Consider the following 21,161-nt stretch of genomic DNA (forward strand, 5'->3'; position numbering starts at 1 on the left):
TTTGATCTCAAAGTTATTCGCATCCACTCGCCGTGGCCCGATACATGACCGCACTCCCGTCGAGTAGGGAGAATGTAATCTCTCAAGCTACTTCGCCATTAGCTGGTCTTCCACGCACCACCATTATTGCCGTTATTTACGCATTCGCATTCACATTAGCAACCATGATTTCGTTGTTTCGCAGTAGCTGTCGAAACTCCTTCTTTCCTCTTGTTCCTTCGGTTTCTCCTACAAGTTTTCTCAATTTCGTGGTCGATGGGTAGTATAACCGTTGCCCTAGCGGCGCGCATGCACTCAAAATACCCGAAATAGATAAGAACAATTTTTTTTTTTTTTTTTGCAAGAGAAAGGTTAGAAAATCACATGAGAGAAAATATACCAAAGTAGAAGTTAGTATAATTTTGTGTAATATTAATCTTTAAACAATTCCAGAAGAACGCGCCAAAAACTTGTTGCGAAAATTATTAATTACTACGCAAGTGCACGCAATCAAGTAGTATACTCACGCAAGTGAGGTCGAACCACAGGGAATTGGATTAATTACTACTAAACTATACTTATAATTCTATTTGGCAAATCAAAAGTATTTATGATTAAAAAAGGAAGAAAGAAATTCAAGAAACTTAAAGAAACAAGTGAATATTAATCAAGATGAGAGAATAGGGAGACGAATCCTGTTGTTAAGTTACCAATGTTAATGTCTAATTGCTATCATTCTCTTGAAGTGAATGACAGATTATAAATTAACCTAGCTCTTTTCAGATCTTCTAGGTTCTAAATCTCATGCTCTCTAATTAATCTCTTAATTAAACTAACATGAAATCAGCATTAAGCAATAATCTAAATGTCACAAAGACTATGTAAATACTTTCGTTTCACATCAAAACCTAGACTATCCAATTTTAGCATTCTCAATTCTCACTTTTCAGATTTCAGATTTCGAATTGAGATCATAAAACATGTAAAAGGTGATCAATCTTGCACATGGAAATTAAACACAAATATGAATAGTGTTCACAATCAAGATGGAGGAATGGCAATTATTCATTAACTAGGAAAAACTTAAACAACATTCATCATTCTCCCTAAATAGGAGTTTAGTTCAAAACATCCATAATCAAATCCATAATTAACATTGAAATAGAAAAGAACATAGAAAAATTAAAGAGAAGAGAAAGAACTAGTTGAAGCAATTGATCCGGGTCGCCACAAGCCGCTCTTCTAGCCTCCTCCTTTGTTTTTAGGGTTCCAATTCTGAATGAACCCTAATTTTCACGAACTCCCTCTATTTAAACCAATTCTCATCTTTAAAATTCGTGAAATTACGAAACTGCCCAAAAATCTCGTCACTGGGTCCCCGTCGCGACTGGCAAAGCCCCCGTCGCGACGGGGTTAAACTTTGAAACTTCGAGATCCTCTCTCGCCGCTCCCGTCGCGATCGGCATGTTCCCGCCGCGATCGAGCAGTTCCCGCCGCGATCGGCATGTTCCTGGGCCGCGATCGGCATGTTCCCGATCACGACCGGAACTGGCGAGCGACACAAACTTTGGTTTTTCTTCTCGATTCTTTCACCACTTTTCCTCAATTCTTGTACATACTTTCTTTAAACACCCAAGGACCTGAAACAAAAGAATCAAGCGTAAAATAGCCCTAAAACTAGAAACAAAGAGTGAAAACTAACTGAAAATACGACCCGAAACTTAGACTAATTTTAGCCTAACAATTGGCACCAACATTCGCTTGGTCCCCTTGGTCTGGCTCGGGTGGGTTCACTATGTTGGAACCACGATTATCTCTATTTCTGGTGAGGGCGTCCCGCAGGTCTCTACCCCCTCGGGGGCCTACCCGTTCAAAAACTGATCCAGTTCTTGGCCTTCCTCCAGCGTTCTGACTATCAGCCCTTCCATCAGCTGGGGGTGGTACTTGGTCATTCCTACCCCTTTGGGGTGGATTTTCAGGTTGATGTTGCCTATTAGGGGCATACGGCCCTCTGGCTTGATAACCCCCCATCTCAGGATTTGGTTGGTTGTTAGCCCGACTTTCAACTTCATCATCACCATGACTGTCAGGGTAGTTTGGATGGTCGTCACTGTTGACCTCAGGGTCTTCTCTTCTCCCTCTAGACCTACTATTTCTTGGGCGATCATTGCCATCTCGTGGTTGGCCACGTTGATTGCGGGGTTGCCATTCCCTACGCTGGGGCGTCCTTCCACTATTTCTGCCACGATCACCATTATTGTTTCTAGAGTTTCCTCCACCACTCCGCCTTAGACGGACATTGTGGGAGTCATCGCGTCCCATATGATGGCCGGGTACGACTTGCTCATTAATCGGGGGTGGTCGATTATTATTGCGGGGAACCCTGTTGGAGGGGTGACTCCTAGTCCTTTCTTGGTTCCTTGGGCGCTCTTCAGGTCCATAGACCACCCTCTCCCTCTGGTTCCTTGAGGTAGGGACCTCCCGAGGGTAGGTTTGAGGTACATGTTGATTGTTGGCATCAGTACCCATCCCTTGAGTGTTTTGATTGAAGTAGCTTCGTATTAAGTCGGCAGCCTCTTGGGTGCGACGATCTTGGTCGTCTTGATGCCTCCTCATCTCACGAGCATGATCTTCCAGCCAAGATTGGAATTCTCTCCTTTGATTAGCAAGACTTTCAGTCATGGCCTCTCGAGCCTAGTTTTGCTCTTGGTGCACAGTTTGAAACTGGCCTTGCATCTGGCCTATCGCGTCTCGCATTTGATCCATCTCGGGGTCAATTCCCTTGATGTCAACATGGGGTTCATTCCACGGCGTAAAAATGCCAGGGCCGCGGCCAGTCTGAGCTTGGCCCACACCGTCAGTAGGTGGGACAAAATTTCTAGGATTACCTCTTCCGGTGGCGCCATTAGTAGCGCCGCCTCTTGCAGCAGTGGCATTGGTGGTATGCCCAGTAGTTGTCTGTCCAGTGACTGTAGTTCGACCAGTTGCTCCATGGCCAGCGGTTTGAGCGGTGGTGGTAGTGCTGCCATTCCTGGACGGGGGGGTCGTCCTCCATTGTTTCCGGCGAGGTTGCTCGCTGATGGAACTTGGTGGGCACTTTCCATCTCTTCGTCAGGTTGCTCTTGAGATCTTCGGGTTAACAACATTTTTTCCGGCGAAAAACTTAAAGATTTTGGCTAAAGCTCTCAATGAAAGCACCAAAATGTTGACTGGATTTCTAGCCAACCGATGCAGAGTCGTAATAAATGAGATTTAAACCAAAATCACAATAATAAATGCAATTAATAACGCCGGAATTCGTAATAAATGTAAATAAAAGACACCAGAATTTAAAGAGGTTCGGCCCCGGATATCGGTAATAGCCTACTCCCCTTGAGTTTTATTAATCTGAGTTGCAATAGTCAAGAACAGGCTCTTGATTGCAAAGAATGAAAATTCTTTATTTTTCTAAGTGTTTCAGATTGCGGATCCCCTTCCCAGGTCATGGGTGACCCCTTATATAGGGGAGGGAGTCGGTGCTTCTTGCTTCAGGAGACGCGACCAACGCGGAGCTATCTCAACCGTCTCCTTGATTTTCAGAGGCGCTTGGAGTCTGATATTTAGGATAATATCCCTCTATTTTCGTGGGTTGACAACTGTCTTTGAGCCTTTCGCGGGATTTGAACATTTGAAGGAGTCACTGATGACAAGGGTCCCTTATGGGTGTGACATGGTCGTCAACCACCTTTGAGGATTAAGCCCATACTTGGGGGTAACACCCCCGAGACTCTCGCTGAGGGGGGATGACCAGCATCATAGTTAGGTGACCCCCCCAAGATCCAACTTGAGAGGGGGGGGGGGGGGGGGTTAGGGAGGGGTCCCCCCTTAAACCCAAGTTGGGGGGGTCCCCCCCTAAACCCAAGTTTTGGGTTAGGGTGGGGTCCCCCCTTACCCTAAACCCAAGTTCAAGTTTTTTATTTGCGGGGAGAAGAACAACCACCCAAATTAAGGGGACATCTCAACAGTCATGACTTTACTCCTTCTTCATTAATTTAGTCCCGAAATTTTTGTGCCGCGTGGTGCTATTCTTGACACGTCATCGTCGTCAAAATTTGGGTAAACATTATAGATTCTATTTAAGCCCAGAACATATGAATTTGTTAATGATTATAGTGTTGTCAGCACAGTGGAATATAATCTTGATTATATGTTCGAAAGTTTATTCCCTGATTTGTCAGTTCACTGGATTTAGACTGACATGATAATCAGTGATAGGTATTCTTACACCTTGGATAAGTGTTATGTACTTTCCAGGGCATTAGCAAAGTTTACCAGTATCGGATGTATGGAATATACAACGGAAGGGACCGATATTGAACTTTGATTAGATTTGTTAAAATTTACCGTAATATCTATTCAATTCAATATCACATGTTGATCCTAGATCAAATGATCTTAATCCTAATATGGTTAGGTTCGATCTCAAGAATATTATACATGTTTTTTTATTTGTTCGTTAAGCCTACTTTCTGGTCAGGGTGATGCGTATATTTTGGGAACATGATAGTATAATTGAGTGGGAGCGCTAACATAAATATAGAGTCTATAACTTCTATAGGAATTTAGAAGTGAAACGATGATATCCTTCGAGCTTGGCTAAACAGAGATAAATGGTTGAGATCTCATTTCACTTCGCTGAAATATCATTTATACGGAGCCAAGTGTTTTAAGGATAAAATACATTGAAGGTGTAACGGTAATTTAGTCCTATTCAATGTAGATCATCTATTAGAGGGTCATTGATCAAATTAGGATTATAACAATGGATAATTAATAGCGTATTTATATCGTGGAACATATAGAGCGTTCTATATGACTGAGACTGCAATTCCAAGTTCTAAGTGTAGATTCAATAAGCAATTAATAAGTTAGGAAATTTACTTGGTAAATTCGGTTACGGTAATTTAAACCCTTTACGGTGTAGATCATTCATATAGAGGATCATTGATCAAATTAGGATTATAACAATGGATAACAAATGACGTGTCTATATGGTGGAACATATAGAGCGTTCTATATACTGAGAGTGCGATTCTAAGTTTTATGCGTGGATTCAACGAAAAATTAATAAGTCAGTGAATTTAGGTTATAAATTCTTGATCTACTTATTGGAAGCTCGGTTTAATAAAATCATGGTCCCCCACTAGTTGAGACAATATTACTTGTAAGACTCATTTAATTGGTTTTGATTAATCAATTATAATTCTCAAATTAGACTATGTCTATTTGTGAATTTTTCACTAAGTAAGGGCGAATGGTAAAGAAAGTTTTTAGGGCATATTTGTTAATTAAGATACTTTGTATGGTTCAATTAATAAATATGATAAATGACAATATTATTTAATAATTATTTATAGTTATTAAATAGTTAGAATTGACATTTAAATGGTTGAATTTGAAAATTGGCATTTTTGAGAAAATGAGATGAAGAAATGATAAAACAGCAAAATTGTAAAAAGTGAAGCCCAAATCCATAATGCCATGGCCGGCCACTTTTATAGGGAGTATCATCTGATATTTTTATTATTTTAATGCCAAATAATTCAAACCTAACCCTAGGTGGTATGCTATAAATAGATAGTGAAGGCTTCAGGAAATACAACACTTTCACATCTTGTTTCCTTCAGAGAAAAACCTGAGCCTTCTCTCTATACCTAGCCGCCACCTTCACCTCTTTCTTCTCTCTTATAAATTTCGAACCTCTTAGTGATAGAGTAGTGCCCACACACAGCAAGTGATACCTCAATCATAGTGAGGAAGATCGTGAAGAAAGACATTCAGCAAGAAGGAGATTCAACACTAAAGAAAGGAGAGAAAGAGATCCAGGTTCAGATCTTGATAATACTCTGCGACAGAAATGATACAAGGGTTAGAGATCTAAATAGAAGGAGACATATTATTCCGCTGCACCCAATGTAAGGTTTCTCATACTTTATATGTGTTTAATTTATCAATTGTTTTAGAAGTTTATATTTAGGGTGTTAATCAACATACTAGTAAAATAATTTCCAACAATAAAATATTATAGATACTTTTGGTTTCTCCCTGTAAAAGATATTACTACTTAGTAACTAATTATATTGAATTTCATAATAATATAAAATAATTTCGGTATAAACAATAATAACTTGTATCAAATTTATCATGGTATATTTTTAGCATCTTCCTTTGAATATAGCTATACTTATGGACAATCAATACAAATTGTATTGATTTTTGTTTTTATGGGAGAAATACTTATGAAAATAAATTGATAAGTTTTACATATATACAAATTATTGAATTAAAAAAAAAGTATAAAAAATGACAAGTAAATTTTGAATGTTTGTTATAATTAATATTAGTAATAATTTCCAATACATGTATGTGAATATATATCTCATGAAATAATGCATTAATTTACATAGGTTCATTTTAGTTTAAACAACATATATTTTTTTCAATCAGACAAAAATTGATCCATTCTAAAATTTAAAACAATTGTGACCAACTCAAATTTTTCCCAATAAAACTCTTTTCTTGTGTATAAAGAATATGATAAGATTTATGTATGTTGTATCATTAAGCATATATAACTGAAATAATTACCCAATTTCATACATGATAAGAAGGCTAGCATTATGCAACATTGTTCTTACATTCTATCATATAAACAATTATATGAAAGTCACTTCAATTTATAACATTTTATCATTGCATCATTCTTTTTAAATTAGTTCATTTTATCTTTTTAAGTTTACTATCGTTAAATAAATAAATATCAATCTAATTTAACAAAGTTACAGTAATACCATTATTAACATTAATACTTTTAAACAACTAAAAACGGGGGAAGCAAAAATTACTTATGTCAACAATAACCCAAGCTAAGACAATTGCAGCCTTAAAAACCAGTCCGTTCGAGCCAAAGCTACGATACCATCAAAAACATGAACAAAAACTTATTCAGATAAAAATCGAATATACTAAATGCATACAAAGAAACATGAAACTTTCCAAGTGTAAATCAATAATTGAAGATATTGTAATATCGGACCTTATATCGAGAAATAGTAGTACACAATCAGCAGTTGTAATGCTCTGCACACATCAAAAGTTACAGGAAATAAACCAAAGATGTTGATCAAAATCAAATTTCTAACCTCAAACTGAGAATAACCAACCATCGATCCAACCAAACTTTGCTCACAAATTTACAATGTTGTTCCAAGCCCAACTCTGCAGTTTATTCAGAAGAAAATTAAACAAACACGAAAGTTGGAATAAATACCCAAGGCCACATGCTGAAATTCAATGGCAATAAAAAAATTTGTGTAAACCATATTAGATGACTCCAACCTATTCACCTTTAAAATGTATTCTAAATCACCCAAAATCACCAAGACAAGAAAAATATAGAGAGACCAAACCAAGTCACAACTAGGTGTTCTAATGCTCAACACATCAAAAGCTACCAGGAAATAAACCTAAGATATTGTTAAAAAGGAAAAAAAAATCTAACTTGTTACTGAGAACAATCAACCTACGGTCCAACCAAACTTTGTTAACGAACCTAGGTTGTCAAGTTCTGCACAAATAAAATGTTACAAGGAAACAAAACAAAGATACAAATATATACCTAAGATATTAATAAAGCATTAAGGAATGGGTCAGATCCATAACCACAAATAATTAGAAGAACTATATGGAGAATCAAACGAGTTCATAAGCGTTGGTGTGCACTGCATAAAGATACATAATTTCACTACCAATTATATAAGAAAAATGTAAATAGAAGTTTTAAATATAATAGATATATTATTGAAAGAGAAAAAAATGAGTACTTATAAAACTAATCACTAAAAAATTTAAAATAAATTTATCTAACTCGAGTATACTTCTGCATTGTTCAGAAAAAAGAGAAAAAAAACCTCAATAGACTTGAAAGCTGGAACACATACCCAAAGGCCACATGTCTAAATCCAATGCCAATCAAAAATTTATGCGTAAAATCTTATTAGATTACACCACCAACCTGTTCACTTTTACAACATATTCTAGATCGCCCAAAAAAAATGTAACAGCACAAAAAATGAGAGGTAAATGTAAATGTAAGAGTACAGATGCAATGATAATCCAAAAAAGAAAAAACCACCATTTTGAAAAAATTGAAACAAACTGAAAACAACCCAAAGAAAACTAGATAAATGCAATGTACCAAGCAAAAATCAACATTTAATGGAATTGTAGTATCTGACCTTACTAGGTGTTGAAGTGTTGTACACATCAAAAGCTAACAGGAAATAAAACTAAGATATTGTTAAAAGAAAAAAATCTAACTCATTATTGAAAACAAGAAACCTACGTCAAATGCAAATAAAATGTTACAGGGAAATAAACTAAAGATAAAGAACCAAACCGAGCATCGGACCTGACACTAATAGTTTAATACAACCAACCTACAATCAAACCAAACCAGTGCCTAAAATGATAATGCCAAGAATCAAACCTTATACTGAGAAACCAACGAAATTAAAGTACTTTTTGGAGCTACTTCTGCATTGTTCAGAAAGAAAAAAATAAAATAAAAAAATTGGAGCTGCACTTATAAAAATAAGTTGCCTACATACCCTTTACAGGGATCAAGCTCCATGTAGTTCTAGAGCCTGCAAAACAAATAAGTTGTTAGAAAAATATTTCATAAACACAAAATAAAAATTGTAAGAGAAAGTTATTAGTAAAAATAATAATGGATCTATAATAATTTCTTTGCTGTGTAAAAAACTTTAAAGAAAATAAACAAAAAATAATCATACAAAATTGGCAGATAAGTATTAAAAAAAATCCGTTGTTTTAATCATAACAAATTCACCCCATTTTGATTTCAAATTGAATAACATAAATTAAAGCACTTAATATATATTGAAAAAATAAATATATCAATCTGCAGTATTATTTAATGTGGTATTTTTTTTACAAAATAAAAAATGTATATAATTATGTTAAAATGGAAGAAACGTGGTCTTTTTTAGAAAAAAAGAAAAAAAAAAATTGTTTGACAAAAAACAAATTGAAACATTCAAAATCTCACCCATGGAAGTACAAAAAAGGATAATCCTGCATTCTTCTTTTAACAGATTGATCCTCCATTTTTAAATAAAGCTTACTGAACCTTTTGGCCTAAGAAAATTGTTTATCACATATGTCGTAAACATAAATGAAATGTGATAACTAAATTTTGTTCAAGTAATGATAAAGCCAATACAAACTGAACAAGTCCTAAAAAAATGATTGTAAGTAAAGTTACTTCAATTTATACCACTCTCATCGTACCATTGTGGCATTGTTAATTAATTAATAATAATAATAATTACAATACAAAACTTAAAAATAAATAACTTTTAAATCACTGATACAGTTATCAAGATATATATAATTGGTTTAAAGAAAAATACACAAATTTCAACTATAGACCAAAACCATCTAGAACAGAGAATACACATATTTCAACTATAGACAAAAAGTAAATATACTTTCAAACAAAACCATCCAAAAGAAGAGAGAATACACAAATGTTTGATATATCACTACCAAACGAACTTCTATCAGCAAGTCTAAAACTCCACCGAGACAAGTGCAGTATAAAAACCAATCAGTTTGAACCAAAGCTAGGACACCATCAAACAAATAAAAAAACTCATTCAGAGAAATCAAAATCAAGTCTGCCAACAAAAATATCAAAAATAAGATATATCCCTAGTGTAAATCAACAGTTGAAAGTGCTCTAATAAGATATACCAATTCACAATGGCTGATCATTAGAAACTTGAATCTTAAAAAACCTGCCCACAATGTTGTTTCTAGTCCAAACAAGTTAGTTATTTAGAAGAAGATTCGAGAAACTCAAGATGGAATTCATACCCCAAGGTCGTGTATAGAAATCATAAATACAGACAGCCCTTAAGTAATTATAATAGACCTTGAATATTAATACAACATCCCCTCCAAAGTTTTAAGTGATTTTTTTAAATAAATCCAAAGTAATCAAGTTGATGTTCAGGAAAGTTGAAAGCCTGAAAAGATCAAACAAAATGCAAATGTTGCGAAGGAGCATGCATACAATTGAGCAAGGAAAATTAAATATGAAACGAAACAAATAGTTTACACCTTTTTCACAATCCAGGGTCAGCAACCCACAATATACTCCTTCATCATCTAAGGAGAAAGAATATACCAAAAACACCAAAACAATAGTACCGGAAACACATGGAAACAATTGAATACTTAAAATACAACGAGAGAAAGGAGAGGCAAATGCAAGAGCAGAAATGCTATGTAAAACCCAGAAAGATATCTCTAAGTCAAATGCAAGAGTGGAAATACTAAGAAAATGTAAAACCAAAAACCTCACAAAAATCTAATAGAAACTCTTGAAAATAGTAGAAAACTAAGGACAACTAAATAAGAATTTGAAAGAAATCATTAATTGTCATGATCACCTAGAAAAAAAAAATTAATACAAAAACCCTAAAAGAGAGCGAGAATCAGTGTAAACAAACTTTGAGTAGTATAATAGGGGCCTGGAGTAGCTGAAGGTGTATGTACCAACAAGTGTGTTCTAAAAAGGGTGAGAGTATAAAAAAAAGTGTCCCAAAAAGTGTGTGTTAAAGTGTACTATATATACAAGTGTGGTGTAAAATAAATGTCACTAAAATAAAAGATTTGAGTGCTTACAATAAAAGAATCACATTTTAAATTAGTCATTTATCTTTATAAGTTTCCTATCGTAAAATAAGTAAGTAAATATCAATCTAATTTAACAAATTTACATGAAAGGCATTATTAATACTAATCTAAGATTTCCTAAATATTTTTAAGCAACTAAAAACAGGGGAAGCATGAATTACTTATGTCAACAATAAATCATAACCCAAGATTTATTTCAGCAATTCTAACAGTTCGCCGAGTAAAAAAAGAGGATTGCAACATGAAAACAATTGCAGCCTAAAAAACCAGTCAGTCAAAGCTAGAACACCATCAAAATTATGAACTAAAACTCATACATATAAATATGCACCTTCCCAAGTGTAAATCAGTAGTTGTAATATCTGACCTTACATCGAAAAATAGTAGTACACAATCAGCAGTTGTAATGCTCTGCATACATCAAAAGTTACAGGAAATAAACTAAATATATTAATCCAAATCAAATTTCTGACCTCATACTGAGAATAACCAACCAACCATCCATCCAACCAAACTTTGTTCAAAAATTAGGTGTTGTCATGTTCTGCACAAATGAAATGTTACGGAGAATAAACCAAAGACATTGATCCAGCTAAGGCCATTAAACGACCGCTCAGTGATAAAGAACAGAAAATCTGACCTCACGCTGAGACAAAAAACTTACAATCAAGCCAAACTAGTGTCTAGTTCCTACTAATGAGTTAATTCATAAAATCGAGATTCTAACAAAACAAGTTCACAATGTTGTTGCAAGTTCACAAAGTTTTTAATCGGAGAACCCTAGAAAAATCTCTAAAACTGATGGATGCTTAAGGTATAGCATTATATGAAAAGTAGTTTAAGAAAATGTTAGGCCTAATAATATCAAACAAAAAGAATATGGTATGAAACAGCATATTAAGTAGTGCATACATGAGTAAGAGATATGTAATGGAAACTACTCCTTCACAATCCAACCACACCAAATAGAAAATATAGCAGAGCCTTCAACTCTTTTCGTGATCTTTAAGAAATAACATAGAAACTAGAAAGGGAAGTAACAAAAAAAAAAAAAAACCATAAAGGGAAGTAACCATTAAAAAAAAAAAAGAAAACTATACTAATACTTGAAAAAAGTCTTATATATCTAAGATTTACTTTGAAATATATAAATAGCACATATAAAACTGTTAGGTTGTTTTTAGTATTATTTTTAAATTAATTTTTAGTGTGTTTTTAATTTAGTTCTACTCGTGTTCGGAGTAATTTTATATTTTTTATCTTTTATTTTTGTAAATTTAAAATAGAAAAAAATTAGAAAATATCAAAAAAATAAGATGAAAAAAAAAGATAAAAAAACCTCACAAAAAGAAGATTTATAAAATAGAGAAAATTGTGTAAGAAAATAAAGCTGAAACTTCAAACCTAAATTCGACTATGTTTTGATTAGATTTTGGAAAAAGTCAAAATAGAAAAGTTCTAGATCTCTCTTTTATCTTTCTAGAACATCTTCAATCGTCCAATTCCGAGCAATATCGAGGGAGTTATGGCCAAAATACTATCAGTCGACGCAGCAGAAAACTCACCACCCCTTCAAATCTTAAGCAGAATAAGTTTTCTAATCATAAGCAGAATAGGTTTTCTTTCTCAGCGATTTTTATTTTATTTTATCATTTTTTGACTATAAAAGAAGTAGGTTTCACTACGAATTTTAGAGACAGAAGTCAATACTTGAGGCATTCTGCAGAAAGTTTTCAGCATTATTTTATTCTCTATCTTCTTCTTCTCTTTCTTAAAGTTAATTTGTGTGATTTGCTTCCATGAACATGAGTAGCTTAAACACTTGATTAGGGTTTAGATGGATGTTGTTTGACATTGTTTTATGGTTTTAATATGATTTATTGTCTCCCAATTTCTGTATATTCTATTTCATTCGTACTTAATTACTTTTAATTGTCTGGCCATCAATTAACTATTTTATGATTTCAATGCGAGATCTGAGAAGTGAGTGTCGATTATGCTAGAGTGAAATAGAACTAAATTTTGATATAGGATGAGGAAACCTGTATGGTTTAGATAGCTTATAGGGTTTTCGTGTTTAATGCCTGTTACATGTTTAATTTATCACGAGAGTAGAAAATTTGCATGTAATTGAGATTTATATATCTGAGAAGACTATAAATTACCTTTGTAAACCTGCTATTGCATAGAATTTGATAATAGGAAGCAAATCATATTAGGCCATAATCAATAGAAACAATTAAAATCGAAGCCCTAGTTTATAGTTGATTATGGCCTAATATGATTATCTCCCTATTATCAATTTCTATGCAATAGCAGGTTTACTAAGGTAATTTACAGTCTTCTTAGATATATAAATCTCCATCACATGCAAACTTTCTACTCTCGTGGTAAATTTAACATGCAACAGACATTAAACACAGAAACCTTATAAGCTATCTAAACCATATAGGTACTCTAGTCCTATATCGAAATTAGTTCTATTTCACTAAAGCATAATTAACACTCACTTCTCAGATCTCGCATCAAAATCATAGACAGTTAATTGGTGATCAAGCAATTAAAAGTAGTTAAGCACCAATGAAATAGAATACATAGAAACTGGGGGAAAAATAAATCATATTAATACCATAAAGCAATATCAAACAATATCTATCTAACCCTAATCAAGTGTTTAGCTACACATGTTCATGGAAGCAAAATCACACACATTAACTTTAAGAAAGAAAAGAAAATAGAGAAAAAAAGAATGCTGAAAACTCTCTGAAGAATGCCTCCAGTGTTGCAGTTGATCTCTGAAATTCGTGCTTAGTATTTTGCTCTAAAATTGCTTTTGAATTCTCTCTCCAAAACTATTAAAGTCCACTTCTTTTATAGCCAAAAAATAATAAATAAAATAAAAATCGTTTGAAGAAAAAAAACCTATTCTCAAGAATTAGAAAAGCTATTCTGCATAGGATTAGAAGAGGAGGTGAGTTTTTTGCTGCGTCAACTGATAGTATTTTAGTCATAACTCTCTCGATATTGCTCGGAATTGGACGATTTAAGATGTTCCAGAAAGATAAAAGAGAGATCTAGAACTTTTATGCTTTTACTTTTTCCAAAATCTAATCAAAACATAGTCGAATTCAGGCTTGAAGTTTCAGCTTTATTTTCTTGCACAATTTTCTCTATTTTACATATCATTTTTTTGTGAGATTTTTTTTATCTTTTTTTCATCTTATTTCTTTGATATTTTCTAATTTTCTTCTTTTTTAAATCTACAAAAATAAAAGATAACAAACGTAAAATTACTCCAAACACGATTAAAACTAAATTAAAAATATACTAAACTTATTCTAAAATTAATACTAAAAATAACCTAACACCAAAATAGGAAAAACATACCATAAATGTGAAATAACAGCACTATAGTCCCAAAAAAATGTAACGATATTAAAATCTATGATAATCCAAAATGGAAAAAAGCAACCATTTTGAAAAAAATTGAAACAAACTGAAAACAACCCAAAGAGAGCTAGAATATTTTCAACCCACAGAGCTAGGAAAAGAAAATGGAAAAAAAGGAAACCACGGATAAGGACAAAGACATCCAAGCAGGGCCGGCCAAAGGGTAGGGCAGCCGGGGCCTCGGCCCCAGGCCCCACAATTTTAGAGGCCCCGAAAAAATTAAAATTGATATATATACATATAAAAATAAATAAAACATATAATATATAAATATTTAACTCAATAAATTACATGAAAAACGTATGGCATAATTGGTAATTGGGGCTTGTTGGCATTGAGGTTGTGGGTTCGATCCCTTCTTCAGTCATCTTTTAGACTTTAGTTATTTGTTAAATGCAAGCCTTTTCAGTCATCTTTTAGACTTTAGTTATTTGTTAAATGCAAGCCTTTTCAGTCATCTTTTAGACTAGTTATTTGTTAAATGCAAGCCTTACATAGCATTTCATAAATAAATAACGTATAAAAAATGTATTAAAGTTCTTTATAAATTTTAAAATATTTGAACGATATTATTAATAATAAAATAAAATGTGTATTTATTATCTATTGTTTTAAAAATATATAATTTAAACACATTATTTTTTTTTCTTTCAAATGTGTTAAAATATATAACACTTTAATAAATATGCTCTTAATAATTAAATATTACTTGATTAAGTTAGTTTACGTTAAACAAAAAAATTAAAATTGATATTGTGTCAAAATTTAATTAAAATTTATTTTAAATTTTTATATAAAAAAGCCTCATTTCAAATTTCGCCCTAGGCCTTTCTTAAGACGGGCCTGCATCCAAGTATACAAAAGGAAACAATACAAGATATGAGAAATAAATGTACGAGAGCAGATAAACATGCAAGGGACCAAGTAAAAATCAATAGTTGATGGAGTTGTAGTATCTGACCTTACTAGGTGTTCTAATGCTCTACACACACCAAAAGCTAACAGGAAATAAACCTAAGATATTGTTAAAAGAAAAAAATCTAACTCATTACTGAGAACAACCAACCTACGATCCAACCAAACTTTATTCACGAACAGGTTTTGTCAAGTTCTGCACAAATAAAATGTTACAGGGAAACAAACCAAATATAATGACCCAACCGAGTATCTGACCTGACACTAAGAATCTTTAAGACAACCAACCTACAATCAAACCGAACCAGTGCCTAAAATGATAAGGCCAAATATCAAACCTTATACTTAGAAACGAACGAAATTAAAGTACTTTTTGGAGCTGCTTCTACATTGTTCACAAAAAAAGAGAAACAAAAAAAAAAATGGAGCTGAACTTACAAAAATAAGTTGCCTACATACCCTTTACAGGGATCAAGCTCCATATAGTTCTAGAGCTTGCAAAACAAATAAGTTGTTAAAAAAAATGTTTTATAAAAATAAAAATTGAAACACAACAAAATTTGTAAAATACTAGAAAAAGTTATTTGTAAAAATAATAATGGATCTATAATAATTTCTTCGCTGTATAAAAAACTTCAAAAATATAAAAAAGTAATAATATAAAATAGACAGATAAGTATTTAAAAAAAAAAAAAAAAAAAAACAGTTGTTTTTACCATAACAAATAATGTGGTATTTTTTTTAAGAAAATTAAAAAAAAATGTATATAATTAAGTTCAAATGGAAAAAACGTGGTCTTTTTAAGAAAAGCCAAAAAAAGAAAAAACACCCTGACAATAAACAAATTGAAAAACTACTCCATGAAACATTCATTTTAAATGTTAGTTTTAATTTGTTTCTAAAAGTACAAAAAAATAATCCTGTATTCCTTTTTTATCAAAAAAAAAATCGACCAAATTTAGTAAATATAACTGAAATGTATTAACCAAATTTTGTTTAAGTAATGATTGAAAACTAGCAATTTTCTAATATTTGAGTAATTTTGCACAAATTAGAAAAATTAAATATGCCAACGTGAAACTTTTCTAAAAAAAATCTTTATATATTAAAAGTGTCTATCTAACGGCATTTCTTAGTTTAACAGAATATAATATTCTGTTAAATTTATGATCTCCCGTTAACAAATAAACCCAATAATTAAACCAAAAAATTAAACAATCTTTTAAATATTAATAATCTATTTTTAAATTAAAAAAATATCTTAGCCACATATCTCTCCAACAAACTTATATAAGGAGAATATTAATAATTTTTTTTATTTATTTTTAAAAAAATATTTATTTTTTTGATTCCGATTCATAATGTGATGTTATTCTTTTTAATTGCTTTATTAATTTCTTTTCTATTCTAATGTCAATAAATTTTTGGCAATAGAGAGTCATCAAATTAGTCCAAAGTGTTTGCACTCTATAATCTATATATCTATCTATAATATAGTTCATTACTCTTTTTTCTAATCTATTAATTATACAGGTATAATTATTAATTTTAATTGATGATAAAATTTAATTTTTCTATTTTTCTATCATATAAGGATAACTATTTTTTTTATTGTTATTATTTTTTTCACTATGATGTTTGTAGATATTTTTTTTGACTAAATAATTATTAAATATTAAATAGATTAATTAAAAATATCTAAATCATATACCATTTAAATTTAAATTTGATTAGATTTAATTCTGTATCTACTTTCTCATTATTTGTAATTGTTCTAAATCTGATCGTGCAAACTCATATATTAAACACTATACTCCACCTTGAAACCGTTCTTTGTTTTTTTTCTTTCTTATTGGTTGGTGTTAATTCACCCCGATGATTCAAGTGTCATGGTTTAGCAAAAATACCATTTCTATCTTTAATTTTTTCAAATATAAAGATATTTCAAATATATAAAGATATTTCAAATATAAATATTTAATTTTTTCAAGAAAAAAATTTGTAATTTTTAAAAATAAAATATATTTAAAATCTTAAAAAGACTAAAATCTTAAATGAAATTAATAATACGTGGCTCGGCACGTACATTCACCTAGTATATATATATATGCCAATATGTAACAATTATCAGAAAATCATACAAAAGCCAAAAGAAAACAGGAATAGACAATTTGAATAATGTAACATAATATTCACACAAACTGAACAAGTCCTAAAAAAAAGGATTATTTTTCAATTTATACCATACTCTCATGGCACCATTTTTCTAATTAATTCTTCAATCTAAAAAATTCTAATGGTTCGAAAAAATATATATCAATCTGATTAAGCAAATTTAAATGTATATAACATTATTAAAAAAAGAAAAACAGTACTAAGAATTAATGTCATGTTTGCTGAATTTCTTTAAGCAAACAGGGTAATAAAAAATACATTGCAAGGAACTAATCAGAAAAATTGAATGAAATTGGTTTAAAAAAAAAATGAAAGAAAAAGAAAATACACAAATTTCAACTATAGACAAAAGCCATACTTTAAACAAACAAAACTATCCAGAAGAACTAAGAATTCACAAATGTTGATATATCAATACCGAACAAATTTAATTCAGCAAGCAAATATACATAAAAAAAAAAATCATTTGGAGAAATCAAAATCAAGTCCGCCAGCAAAAGTATGATCAATAAGATATATCTTCCAAGGGCTTATAAATAAACATGCAACATTGATCCCAAGTGTAAATCAACAGTTGAAAAAGTGCTGTAAAATCTGATCTTATACCAAGAAAGAACCAAACCAATTCACAATGGTTGATCATTAAAAACTAGAACCTTAAAAAATATGCTCACAATGTTGTCCCAAGTCCAAACAAGTCGGTTATTCAGAAGAAGATTCAAGAGGGAAGTCATACCCTAAGGTCGTGTATGTCTACATCATCTACTTAAAAACGCACAACGCTCAAGTAATTATGGTAAACTATTGGCTACCACCAAAAACACCAAAACAGTAGTACCAGAAACACACAGAAACAATTGAATACTTAAACCATAACGAGAGAAAGGAGAGGCAAAATGAAACAGTGCAAATGCTATGTAAAACCCAAAAAGATATCTCTAACCAGCTCCCAGAAAAAGTTTGCCTAAAATCCATTGAGCAAGTAGAAAATCCCAGAAAAATCATTTGAGTAACCTGAAGAAAATATAAAAACCAAAAATCACAAAGACCTGCGCTGCAGATGATAAAGATAGAAACAATCTTGAAAATACTAGGACACTAGGTCAGGTTAAATGCTTGTTTAGAGATTATTGAAGCCTATGCAAGTATACTTCCTGAAATTACCAAACCAACATGAATGCTAAGAAAATGTAAAACCAAAAACCTCACCAAAACCTAATAGAAAGTCTTGAAAATAGTAGAAAACTAAGTCAAGTCAAACATCCGATGAAAAATTATTGAAGGCTACGAAAGTTTATATCCTGAAATTATCGAACAAGCACATATAAGTAGTGTCTACCATGTAAGGACAACTAAATAATAAGAATTTGAAAGAAATCATTTTAATTGTGATGATCACCTAGAATGAAAATTAATTCAAAAACCCTAAGATAGAGCGAGAATGACTGTAAACCAACTTTGAGTGTCCTAAAGAGTGTGATCTATATACAAGTGTTGTGTAAATGTGAGTAAAATAAAAGATTTGAGTGGTTGATGTGTATTGTAACAATAAAATAATCACATATGTCATGTGTTGTGGTTTTCTAAGGGTTGCATTGCATTCCTACTTTTAATTTGCTGATATTTAACAAGTCCTATTGTTTGACACTCGATAAAGTTAGGCACAAAATGGCAATTGCAAGTGCTATTGTTAGAAATTTGATCAGGTTAGAAACAAAACAATAATCAAGCTTAACTTTTTCTTTCTGTTTATAGATTTATGTTTTGATTAAGTATAACCCTACCGTGAAAGAGTAAGGTCAGGAAAATCATACCACAACCCCAAAGTCGCTGACATTGATCTCAATCCAAAGCAATCTGCATAATAAACACAGAACAAACCAAGCAAAGTTCAATTCAACAAAGGAATATGGACAAACATTGATGAATATGAAATTGAATTGCAGATATGAATGAACACAGTCAGAGTCAGATCCATCTTCTTCTTTTTACGAAGAGTCTAGAGTATCAGACCCAAAGAGGCTGGACAACTATTTATAACAAGTCCAGCCTTAAATGAACAGTCAAGATTAGATTCTGTTGAGACATCTGAACGGCTCTTTTTTTACTTTAAAATTTAAAATTTCCTAATCCTAATATATTTTATTTTCTTAAAATAATATTATTTAAAATTTCCTAATCCTACTGTATTTAGGATAAAATTTCTTAAAATATTGAGTCATAACAGAAAAAGATTTAACTTTTTTTTTTTAAAAAAAAATAATAGTAATAAAATCATTACTTTTCCTAAAAAATAAAATAAAAATCATTATTGTATTTAGGATAAAATTTCTTAAAATATTATGTCATAACAGAAAAAGATTTAACATTTTTTTCTTAAATAATAATAATAATAAAATCATTACTTTTCCTTAAAAATAAAATGAAAATCACTATTCAAATTTTCCTAATTTTAGTGTATTTAGGATAATTTTTTAAAAATATTATGTCATAACAGAAAAAGATAACCTTTTTTATCTCAAAATATAATAATAATAAAATTATTACTTTTCCTTAAGATAAAATAAAAATCATCATTTAAAATTTCCTAATCCTAATATAAATATATTTTTATTTTTTAGTAGCAAATTTTCTTTAACGCGTGAGAAGCATAAATATCCACAAGAAAAAATAACTTTTTTTTGAAAAATATATTTTTTTTCAGAAATTTTATAAAATAAAATCATATTATTGTGTTGCTAAAAAAAATTGAAATCATTATTAAAATTTAATTTTCATGAAGTAACGAGTCATTCCACTCTACAAACAAGAAAATAATAACAATAACTCCCTTTCACTCTAAAAAAAAAAAATAAGAGTGTTTTTTAATTTTACATTTCAAATTAATCTTTTTTTATATATATTTTTACTATTTAAGTTGTTCCGTTAGTTGTTAGTTGCTAGTTGCTATATGAGATTCTATATAAATTTTTATAAAAATACCAAAAAAAATTATTTTAAAATATAAAAATAAAAAAACTGCTATTATATTTTTTTTTTACTAACAATTTTAGATATTATTATTTTGTAAGTTTACTAGACAATAAGCGCATTGCTAAATTTTTTTTTTTCAGAAGTAGAAATAATAATTTAATTTTTTTTTAATAAATTACATTATTAAATATATATTCTATAATTATATTTTTATAACAAAATGTATTTATAATACACTAGGCTACAATAAAAATAAAATTTTTATAACAAAATAAATATTTCTTTTAGTCTGATCAGCCTATTATTAATAATTAACATATTACCTTTTTAATTTTTTTTTTATTGTTAACCAAAGTTGGTAAAGTTGAATTATCCATTCCATTTTATTTTCTAAGGTATTTCTATTATACTATATTGTATAATTTAGGTCAAAGTTTAAAATATACATTTTTTTTTGTAAGGATTAATATTAAGAGGGTTAGAAGGACTTTTTCATCTGCATGGTAAAAAATATCTTCCAACAAATTTTGATAGTGTAAATATTATAATGTCTTTTGTATCTGATTCATTCATTAGACTAATAAGAAAGTTATTAAAATTCTGTAAGAAAATAGTTTTATAAGGCACTTGTGATGTTAGTACTTTTAGAGGTGGTGCATTGCGATCATTAGTGATATTTTATAATAATTATTATGTCAAATTATATAGAAATTCGTATATTTTTTTTTTTAGAAAATCACTACTATTATAAATTGAAATCATTTATAACAACAGAGAAAATAGAATAGGGAATTTCTCCTATCCAACACATGTCTTCATCCAACCCTAAAGCAAATTTAGCTAACCCATGAGCTATTTGATTAGCAGTTCTTTTAATATGGGATACTAAAACACCAGGGAAAAAG

General features: G+C 30.9%; 1 protein-coding gene and 1 long non-coding RNA gene across 5 annotated transcripts; both read right to left on the reverse strand.

Annotated features, from left to right (window-relative positions):
• Positions 1–1,716: 1,716 nt before the first annotated feature.
• LOC133037030 (uncharacterized) lies at positions 1,717–2,661 on the reverse strand. Its single transcript, XM_061113831.1, has one exon. The coding sequence runs from the start codon at positions 2,659–2,661 to the stop codon at positions 1,717–1,719; it is 945 nt and encodes a 314-aa protein (XP_060969814.1).
• A 1,862-nt stretch (positions 2,662–4,523) lies between these two features.
• LOC115711990 (uncharacterized) lies at positions 4,524–19,314 on the reverse strand. Of its 4 annotated transcripts, XR_009687408.1 has the most exons (5): positions 19,068–19,314; positions 11,217–11,287; positions 7,055–11,110; positions 6,864–6,928; positions 4,525–5,864 (listed from the first exon to the last, which is right to left on the reverse strand). It is a non-coding gene; the product is annotated as an uncharacterized LOC115711990 (long non-coding RNA). The 4 variants fall into 4 exon arrangements; XR_009687407.1 differs by having other exon boundaries at positions 4,524–5,864; positions 6,864–11,110; XR_009687406.1 differs by lacking the exon at positions 4,525–5,864 and having other exon boundaries at positions 6,798–6,928; positions 19,068–19,313.
• Between the last annotated feature and the right edge of the window lie 1,847 nt (positions 19,315–21,161).

The sequence above is a fragment of the Cannabis sativa genome, chromosome 4 (genome assembly GCF_029168945.1).
Source record: "Cannabis sativa cultivar Pink pepper isolate KNU-18-1 chromosome 4, ASM2916894v1, whole genome shotgun sequence".
Lineage (NCBI taxonomy): Eukaryota > Viridiplantae > Streptophyta > Magnoliopsida > Rosales > Cannabaceae > Cannabis > Cannabis sativa.

Coding starts and splice junctions, on each gene's coding strand:
- LOC133037030 (XM_061113831.1), bottom strand. CDS start 2,661: ATGACTGAAAGTCTTGCTAATCAAAGGAGAGAATTCCAATCTTGGCTG.